This window comes from Hipposideros armiger, unplaced genomic scaffold, assembly GCF_001890085.2.
Source record: "Hipposideros armiger isolate ML-2016 unplaced genomic scaffold, ASM189008v1 scaffold_186, whole genome shotgun sequence".
Taxonomy (NCBI): Eukaryota; Metazoa; Chordata; class Mammalia; order Chiroptera; family Hipposideridae; genus Hipposideros; species Hipposideros armiger.
Window position 1 is genome coordinate 126,343 of NW_017731536.1, and position 10,764 is coordinate 137,106.

Here is a 10,764-nt window from a genome sequence, read left to right on the forward strand (position 1 = left end):
ACATCACAAGTTCAGAGGAGAAAAACCCTAAGAAGTAGGTGGGGAAAGGTACAAGAAAATAATAGAGCTTGACCCTAAGACTCGTGATTGATGATCTTACCGTCTACTTTACAAACATCAACGTGATTTGCCCTCAACTTCAAGGGACCTCAAAATATCTCTGTACCTACCCTCATCATTCTCTGTGATTCTTCTCAAAAGAAAGAAATCCCTCTCCTTTCCAATACTAACACTGCCAGCTGTGTTCTCGATTCTAGCCTCTCTTTTTCAGTATCTCCAAATGTTTCCCTCTCCAGACTTCTTTCTATCTACAAGAGAAATACACACGTCTCCCAATGAGAGGATTAGGGATGCGGAAAACCATGTGTTTCTTCCTGCTACCTCTTCCAGCCTCCCTCCAATGCCAAGGTTGTCAAGAGTGGCCTTCTCTTCCCTGCCATCCCTCCCACGCCACTGTGAAATGGCTTTCCTGATGGCCACCTTGTTCTCCACAGGGTCACATCTAATTGCCTTCCCTGTTTCCTCGTCTCCCCTTGACGTTAGTCCATGGATGAATCCTCTCCGTGACACTCTCTACTGGATGTTCCTGTCATCATGCCCAAGGTCACAAACTAAAAGATCCATGGGCTGAATCTGACCCAAAGATATGACTTGCTTGGCTTCTACTGTGTGTATTTGTGGAATGAGTTGCCAACATTTATAGCTCAAGATCCCTCACATTAAAATCCAGATTTCTAGCTTCTCTTGGAAAATTATAAGATGTGGCAATGCTGGACCAACACAACCTCACAACAATCATCAGCTAGGACTCAAGCGCAGCTGCCCCCATTGGACCAGGCAGGAGCTTCCCCAGGGACCACCGTCCCACTCACCCTGCTTCACTTCTCCAGTTACCTGCATGGCCCCTGCAGGCACCGGGCTTTGATTCCTACACTGCAATACTCTGAGCTAAGGCAGGGTCAGTGTGGGTATAAGGAGCAGACTCCAGACCTGGATGGCATCACAGGAACAGCGGCTCCCCAGGCTCCTGAAAGCTTTATAGAACACTAGTCAAAATACCTGGACAGACAACTGTTCCTCCTTAAAGTGCCAGAGTCGACTTTTAGCATTTTGACAATCAGATGTCAGAGCCAATAGCTCAGCTTCAGCCAGAAGAAGCTGCTTCCTACATCGTGAGTAGTTCAAAAGCAACTCATAAAATTCATGCCTGTCCTGATGAGCCATGCTGTCAAATTCCTCTAAATAGGACTCAACATTTTCCAGCCATGAGCCAGGCTCAAAGATTTTTAATTGTTCTTTAGTAAATGGTACCAGCTCCGGTTGAGATGGGAGCTCTGGGTAGAGTCGCTCATTCCGCAACAAGGGTTTCACTGCCACCAAAGCTGGCACTTCTCCAGCGATTTCCGCTGGCAACTGGGGATACAGTTTTTTCACTTTAGGTGGCTGAAAAATGTCCGTGACCTCACAGGAACTCCGCAAGCCAACATTTTGTAGCACCTCTGAAGACAGACCCAAGGCTTGTTTGTCTTCTTTGCTATGCTGGGTTCCTCTGACCTGTACATTTTCCATTTCCTGCTGAGTATAAGAAAAACTGGATTGCAGTGTGCTTTCAAAAGGTCCGCGTTGTACCAATTTACTTTCCTCTACTTCTGTAAAGTTCTTGGGGGTTTCTACTTTGGTTCCAACATTGTCTCCAAGGTCAAACTTCAGCTTGACCGCATTGCCCCCAACACAAGCTCTGACCTCCTCCCCTTCCTTTAGGGCCTCTGTGTCACATGTCAGGGACCCTTCATTATTTATAGTTAAGGAGGTGAGTGATACATCAAACATTTCACTCTCGTTTTGTCCATGGGCATCATTCTGGAGCTGGGAATCAGTTAACACCTGCAGATGGTCTCCTCTGAATTCACAAGCTGGAGTAGGGATTTCCAGCTCTCTGGAGGTTTCTGGAAGGGAGATTTCATCAGACTCTTCCCTCTGAAGATTTTCATATTTCTTCTTTTCCTAAAAACAAGATTTATACTGTGAAATAACTGACAACAATAACCAATGCTTTCAATGAGAAGTTTTAAAATTGTATATAAAATCTAAATTTTCTCATCTAACAAAGGGAATCTATATTCACTTCATAAATAATGTCTCATATTTCATAGTATTGAATTTTAAGAATGTTGAATTTGGAGATTCACTAGTCTAATCCCAACAGAGAAAGACATCCTAATAAGCAGCAAATTATGATTCAAGAATGGAAAAGAGAAGTCTTAATTAGGTCATTCTCCATTCCGCTAGAAGTTAAGTGAAAAAGAAGTCTCCAAGTATCTTAGGCTTCAATAGGTTTGGCTTCATCTTGACAAACAAATTCACTCAAAACTTAGGCAGAAAAAGAACAACTTGAGCAATAAAATAAATAACTATAGTAACGCATTATAACCCACAGCATAAAATACCCACAACTCCATACTGACACAAATAGCTAAATCAACAAATTAATAAGTAAATGAACTTAAAATGGGCTAGAATGGAAACTCTTCCTTACAGAGGAATTCCAATTAATAAATGTAGACAGAATAAGGAAAATAGAAAAATCACTAGAACACCATAGTAATAGCTGCTAGATGCAAGATCGATGCTCAAGAGAGTGACTATAAGCTTAAGCAAAAACAGGATATTTGCATAGTCTCTAAATATTCTAAATATTTGTCTTAGTATCTTCTATTGTAAATATCTCTAAATATCTTCTAAATATTCAATAATTACAAGGGGTAAGTTTCAGGGGGAATCCTGGCACACAATACCTTAGCCAAGCAACCAAGGTTACTATCACCAGTAATACATCCCCATATGACATTCTGGGAAGGCCTATTACCTCTTTGGTATTCTTTGCAATAATGTATAACCTCAATCTAATGAGAAAACACCAGGAAAAAGCCCAAATTAAGAGACAGTCTACAAAATAACTTAAATGTTGTGGTCATGAAAAAAAAGGCTAAGGAGTCCAAAATTATGTCCAAAAAACCAGACAAAAAAAGTTAACTATTAATAAAATAAAATAATGGTTTAAAAATACCATATATATCGGGCATTAACACAAACTAGATACATAGGAAAAAATTACAGAAAAATTACTTACATAAATTGTTACATTAAAAAAAACTAAGAAAATGGCTGAAATCACTCAAATACTTCCTTTTTTTTTCACTATGAAATTTTAAGGAAAGCAAACGTAACAGTTACACGTTATTAGTGATTTTGGATTATGCTGCCTGCTAACATTCAGAAAAGAAAAAAAAAGTTGACAAATAGCCAAAAATGTAGGGCATTTATATGTACCTAATATTTGGAAGAAAAGATTAATGTTTCTGAAATGGACTCTGTGGTCAGCTTGTTGGTAATGAACATGGTTACCAAACATTTGCAAGGGGTAGTGATTCAAGAGGCAATGTGCCCCTCCAAAATTACTTTAATCCACACTGTGACCTGTGAATGTCAGATTCAGAAATTAACCACACGAGTCATACAAAGCAGTTTCTCAAACTGCCTAAAATCATGAATAACAGGAAAACATTATATGTTTATAAGAAAATGAAAAAGTGGGTCCAATTACACTATAATGATGTTTAGCACAACACTTGCTATAATAAATAGGTTTCTCAGATTGGAAGGTCAGAAAGAGAAAATTATGAAAGGCCAATGGTTACCACAGTGAAAGAAATGCTGGTATACTGGTCAGGGCTGAGGCCAAATTTTAGTGAGTTGAAAAATAAGAAAATGAAATTAAGAAAACAATTCCATTTACAATAGCACAAAAAGAAAAATACTTAGGGATAAATTTAACAAAAGAAGTGTAAAACTTGTACTCTGAAAATTATAAAAAATTACTAAAAGAAATTAAAACTTATAAATGGAAGGACATACCATGTTCATGGATCAGATCACAATATTGTTAAGATGGCAATACTCCTCAAATTGATCTACAAATTCAACACAATCCTTATCAAAATCCTAGCTGACTTTTTTGCAGGAATTGGCAAGTTGATAACAAAAACACAAGAGACCCAGAATAGACAAAATAATCTTGAAAAAGAACAAGGTGGAGAACTCAGTTTCAAATTCAATTTCAAAACCTACTACAATAGTACACTAATGAAGACAGTGTGGTTCTAGTATATGAATAGACAAATAGATCAATGGAACAGATTTGAGGATCCAGAAATAAACCCTTCTTTTTAAGGTAACTGATTTTTAACAAGAGTGCCAAGATACTTCAAAGAGAGAAAGAACAGTTTTTTAAAAATGGTGCTGAACAACTGGATATCCAAAAAATAAAACTGAACTTCTACTTAATATCATATACACAAATTAACTCAAAAAAGATCATACACCTAATGTAATAGATAAAATGTTAAAACTCTTACAGGAGTAAGTCTTGATAAAGATGAACTCGATGTTAAGGAAACTGGGAGGTCTGTGGGTGGAGCTGGGCTCTTTGAGCTCTATAGTCCTAAATTTCTTTTTATAAAACTGTATGGTTTTAACTTTCTGTCTTCCTGTACTATATACATATATCCTCCATCTAGGCATATGGTCAGAATATACACGTGGCTTGCCGGGTCTGCACATTCTCATGCTGCTGCAGTACTTTTTCCTTTTCCCAAATAAATCCTTTTAGTAATGAACTACCTAGTTAGTGTTATTGTGCAGCCGACAGTCTTCATGATCTTAGGTTAGGCAAAGCCTTCTTAAGACATGACACAAAAAGTACAAGTGACAAATATATAGACAGATAGATAAACTGAACTTTATAAAAAAAATTTTAAATTTTGTGTTAAAAATGTAACCATGAAGAAAGTGAAAAGACAACTCCACAGAATGAGAGAAAATATTTCCAAATAAATTATAAGGGGCTTATATCCAAAATGAAAAAAGAACTGTTTAAAAAAGAAACAGCCAAAATGGAGTCACTTTTGCTAAGCCACATCACCAAACCAAGACTTAATAATTAACCTAATTGCAGTTTCAGGTTCTCCAAGGAGAATTTTAAGGTAAGTCAATCTGTCTGCAATTTCCTCATCAATAGTGAGATACTCTGCCTGATAAGATCCCAGCCTTCCTTCAAGGGAAGGTGTCCTTGTCTGAAATAATCCACTTAATTTCTTAGTCCCACCCTCTTTCTGCCAACAAAAACTTCCATTTTGTACAACTCCTCAGAACACCATTCTAGTTGCTAGATGGAATGCTACCCAATTCATGGAATGCCTAATAAAGCCTATCAGATCTTCAAATTTACTGAGCTGAATTTTGTTTTTTTAACAGAACTCTTCCAACTCAATAATAAAGAAATCAACTTAAAAACAGGCAAAGGAACTAAATGGACATTTCTCCAAAGAAGATATACAAATGACACATAATAAGGTGCTCAACATCATTAGTCATCAGAGAAGTGGTGGCAAGGATGCAGAAAAATTAGAATTAGAACCCTCATACACTGCCTCTGGTTAACTCAGTTATTACCCGGTCCCAAAACAAAATCTTCAACAACCACACCAACTCTTTCGCACATGCTTTACTCTGAATTCCAGCAACATGTACTTGTCATCCAGTCTTGGTCACATGCTACCACATATAGTTATTTATTTTTATGTTCTATCTCCTCTAAATAGGCCATAAGTATCTTGAGGCCGGGTATCTTATGCCTCTTTGGATCTAATCTGCCTCTCATTTCTGGCACTGTGTTCAATAAATATTTCTTGAGATAATAGTGATGACCTATACTTCACCAGAATTGAGTACCAACTGCATGCTAAGGTTTGTTGTCCTAGGTACTGGAATCCCAAAATGCAGAAATTATTGAATTATCCAACAAATATTTATAATTATGTGCACCGGCACATCTAGAAGTTTCTTTTTATATGCCTCTCAGAAACCAGAGGGAATATCCAATGAATTCAGAGGAAACTGAACTTTTATGCCAAAATCTGAATCTATTCTTATACTTAAAATACAAAACCTCATTTAAAAATAAAAAAGTCAGCTTCCAATTACTTTGCCTACTTGAGTTAAAGATATAGAATGCATTGTATATATAATAATCATTACAGATCACAAAGTAAAATTGAAACAGAACTCCATGCATATCAAATCATGTGTAAAAATTAGTACTTACAGATTATTTTAAACAAAAGAGATGTTTCTTACAACTTTAAATGGCCAGGACATTAGGAAGAATCTATATTATATGTCTTTATTTTTGGTTGCCACATAACTTACAAACAGGTAGAGAATCACTTTTAAAATAATTCCTTAGGGAAAAAATAAGAATGTAATTATATAGAAATAAAAGAGTTGTTAATATACATAGAAAACCATACTTAACTATTCATTACAGTAAATATGCCCTGAGGTGTTGGGATATGCGTGGGGGGAAAACCTGAAGACTACACAACAAATTGTTACCAACAGCTCCAGAAGATGGAATTCAGAGCATCTCATTTCTGGGTTGTACATGTCTCCGTGTGTTACACGCATACATACATACTTTTTTAAAGCAATGAGCACTTTTGCAATCAGAAACAAATAAGAATTTTTTTTTAAGTTCTGGAAAACAAATGGGAACTTTCCATTCATCATTCATCACTTCTTTCTCTTGAAACTGTGTTTAGAAAAAATTACAACTCTTTTCCTTCCTTAAAAATAACAAGCTGTTTCTTTATGAATGATGTAGGCCCAGATTTATACATTCCATAGAATACTTTCATGAGATTATCTTAATTAACAGTTTCTAGAAATTTAGACATCCTCGTCTTCCAGGCACAGTGAGGAAAACACCCTTATAAATGGAGATGGTCCTTACAAATATAAATGTCCTTTTGCAAAGGGTAAATTCTACTTTGTTTTCAGAGCTCCTCCCATGCCTGCTGTTTCTTAAAATTAAACATAAAATTAAAAATAATCATTATCTCAAAGAGGCATATTTTGGGGTGCCAAACTCTGCTCCCCTTCAATATCTAATGGATTTTTAATCAAAATTAGCATATCCAAAACTGAACTCCTGACCTGTTCCCCAAAACCTGTTCCACCTACCACCTTCTCTTCCTCAGAGTCATCCTTGACTGTTTTCTCTCATAGCTCATGTCCAAGTAATCAGCAATTCCTGGTTCTACCTTACTCCCCAGACTTCAAATGCTTCTTATCACCTTTGCTCCGAACAACTCTGGTCCAAGCCACAGTGGACACAAAAAAAGGGGTTCTATGGAAAGTAACCTCCTCACAGAGTGATCATAACTTCTAACTGGGCAGGTTGTGGTAGGTAGTCACACCCAGGCATACAACTGTTTAATAAAAAGTTTATCTTTGCCTTAAGTCAGCCCTATCCACTGTTTCTGTGCATCTAGGTTAACACACCTTTGAAATAAACCCTAACTACCCTCTGTGTATTCTTCCTTACCATTCCCTCCCTTAATTTCAAATGCATAAAAGAAGCTGCAAAACTGTTATTCTCCGGAGCATTTGTCATTAATTTGGCTCAAATAAACTCTTAGAAAAATTCTCTACAGGTCTGGACATTTCTCATGTTGACGCCACGATCTCCTCTTGCCTGGATTACTGCAACGGTCTCCTAGATGGTCTCTCTGCTTCCACTCTTGCCCGCTTGGTCTATTCTCAACAAAGCTCATACACTGATCCATTAAAGCATAACTCAGATCATATCACTCCTCTGCTCAAAACTCTGAGTTGATTCCACATGTCACTCAGACTAAAAGTCCTCACAATAATAATTACCGTATTTATATTTTTAAGTAAATACAGTTAAGGTGCTACATTTTATTAAAACAAATGATTACTTTAAAGTACAAAAATTTCCAATTGTTATTCATTCTTGAAAAACCCAAAAATATAGAATAATGTACATCTGCCCTCCTAAACTTCCTTTCTGGAACACTGACAAGATTTTTTACAGTTTGAGCACATAAGGTAAAGTGAAACTCCGCAGTCAGCAGCATGGAAGTATTATTAGACTATAGTCGAATGTCGCAGCGAAAGTGTTAAGGCATAACTCAGATCATCTCACTCCTCTGCTCGAAACCCTGAGTGGATTCCGTATTTCACTCAGACTCAAAGTCCTTACAATGGCTCACGGGCCACTGACCTGGGCCTGAGTTCCCTGACTTCGTCCCAACCATCCCCGCCTCACTCCACTCTAACCACACTGCCTCCTAGCAGTTCCCAGGACAGGCATGCCTCTGCCTTAGGGCGTTTGCCCTAGCTGCTCCCTCAGCCGGGAACACTTCTCCCCCTCACCCCACCCCCATCCACAAAGCTAACTCCACCATCTCTTTCATGTCTTTACATAAATGTCACCTCCACTTGACCACCTATTTAAAATTGCAACCCATCCTAATTATCTCACCAGAACTCCCCAACTCCTTAACTTTTCTTTTTTCCATAGCACCTACCATCTTCTAACATGATATATTTTATTTCTTTTTATGGGGTTTTTTGTTTGCCTTCTCCCTCTAGAGCAGCGGTTCTCAACCTTCCTAATGCCGCGACCCCTTAACCTCCCTGGCGGTCTGACTATGTCAGTAATTTTGTACCCAAAGCGGTACATTGTTTTGCATGGAAATTTGTTGTTTTATATTGTAGGCCGGTAATTCTTAGGAATTACTCACTTAAATCTGTCCAAACAAGAGTCTAGTAGGCATCCCAGGTATGATAAAGTTTGAAACACAAAATCATAAATTATAATATAATAATTATAAAAGACAATATAATTTTATTCAATAATGTAATCAAATCAAAAACACTGCAATTTGTCATCGGCCGGTGTTCTCGTCGGCGATCACAGGAGGACACCGCAAGATCGCAGGGAGCAGGTAAGGGACATCTCTGGGACACTGCAGTGTAATTCCTAGTGTGGCTCGGGGTTACCGCTTTCTGGCAGTGACAATTAACCCCGAGGGTGGCTCGGGATTACTGCTTCTGGCAGTGAAAATTAACCCCGAGCAACACTTGGGGTTACCGCCAGGGTAGTTAATGCAGTTCCTCATGTTGTGGTGACCCCCAACCATAAAATTATTTTCGTTGCTACTCTATAACTGTAATTTAGCTACTGTTATGAATCGTAATGTAAATATCTTCTTGTTTTCCGATGGTCTTAGGCGACCCCTGTGAAAGGGTCGTTCGACCCCCAAAGGGGTCGCGATCCACAGGTTGAGAACCGCTGCTCTAGAATGTAAGCTCCCTTTAGGACAGGCTCTTTGTTTTTTCCTCTATTATTTCCCAAGTTCCTAAAACAGTTTCTGGGGCATAGTAGGTGATCAAGGAGTGTTTCTTCAACAAATGAATGCATCTCAGGAGGCACAAAAGGAGCTAAGCAATAATATACACATCCCCAAATTCACTCCTATAACCACTGATGGTAGGGAGGGACTAAGGTAGAAACCACCTAGGCAAAGGAGCAGCAGGGGATGGGGACTTAAGGGTCTTTCTGATACCAGCTTTCCGGGCCACATCTCAGTCTACCCTTAGCAATTACCGAATGCTCTCACTATTGAGTTGTTGGCATTCAGAATTTAATATTAACCATAAAAATATGTTCCATGACTATAAAATACACCTTCGATAGAGTAAGTCCAATCTAAAAATCTACTGTTCTTAACCCGTAATCTACCAAGATCAATGAAGTCGGGATCCTCTGAGTTGGGAAATATTTTAACAGAAGATGATATTAAACAAATGAACATGTCATTAGGACTACCTCTTAGGGATCAGGTGATACCCACAACCTAACAATGTGAGGTCATCTACCAGATGATTAACACTGAAGAATGTAGGTCAACTTCTGGGTAAAATCCAGAAGCTGCTCAAACCATCCAAAGGCAACTGCACATGACACTACTCACTTCCTGAACTGAGGTTTGGAACTACTTTGTGACTTCATAAATAGTTGCCCAACTATACCACAGATGGTAAAGGTTTCATTAATGTAGGACTTTGCAAACAATGTCAAACCATAGCCAGCACTAAGAAATTAATCTATTTCCTCTAAAAGAATTAATTTTATCAATTGACAAGTATGAGGGCCTTGCAGGTACTGTGGACTTTTTCCCATTTGTTTTCTCATACTACTCAGAGGAAATTTACCAGAGGAAATTCTTCTGAGTGACAAAGCTTGGAAATATTCTTCAATACTGATATTTACTCCATTCAACAATTACTAACAAGTGCCTACAAGTACTGTGAAAGGTACTGGGAACGAGACAGGTTTCTCCATTGAGTTCAGTTTAAGGGAGAAGAGAGATGCTGACAAAGTAACTACAAGTGAAATGAGTGACACAGAGAGGTGCAGAGTGCCCCTGATGGGGGGGTGGGGAGACCTGAGGTTGAGGAGACAGAAGCCAGATCATTGAAGGCCCTACATCCATGCTAAGGACTTTACAGACTCGAGCCTCGGGGCCATGGGAAACTTTTGAAAGGTTTTAAGGAGAGTAGTAGGTTTTTTGTTTTTAAAAATATCAATTCAGCTTTAGTTTAGAGAATGGGCAGCGAGAATGAATTTGGAGAGGCCAATGTAGCAAGAAATTTTCCTTGAAGGATGATGGTGGTTGTTAGGATGGAGAGAAAAGGGCAGAATAAAGAGAATACTTAGGAAATACAATTGGCAAGAGATAGTGGCTGATGGGCCGGCCAAGTGGCTCAGCTGGTTAAGAGCTTGCTTGGAAGCGCCAGCTCTGAGCAGCAGGGCCCCATTCGGATCCCACATGA

At 38.4% G+C, this 10,764-nt stretch overlaps 1 protein-coding gene across 1 annotated transcript in view; it reads right to left on the reverse strand.

Moving 5' to 3' along the window:
• EPG5 (ectopic P-granules 5 autophagy tethering factor) overlaps positions 1 to 10,764 on the reverse strand; it is a 108,654-nt gene that overhangs the window by 95,149 nt on the left and 2,741 nt on the right. Inside the window, exons 2-3 of the mRNA XM_019652712.1 lie at positions 1,060 to 2,004; positions 873 to 948 (exon numbers count right to left, since the gene is read on the reverse strand). Coding sequence (XP_019508257.1) covers positions 873 to 948; positions 1,060 to 2,004 — 1,021 coding nt within the window. The remainder of the gene's footprint in view (positions 1 to 872; positions 949 to 1,059; positions 2,005 to 10,764) is intronic.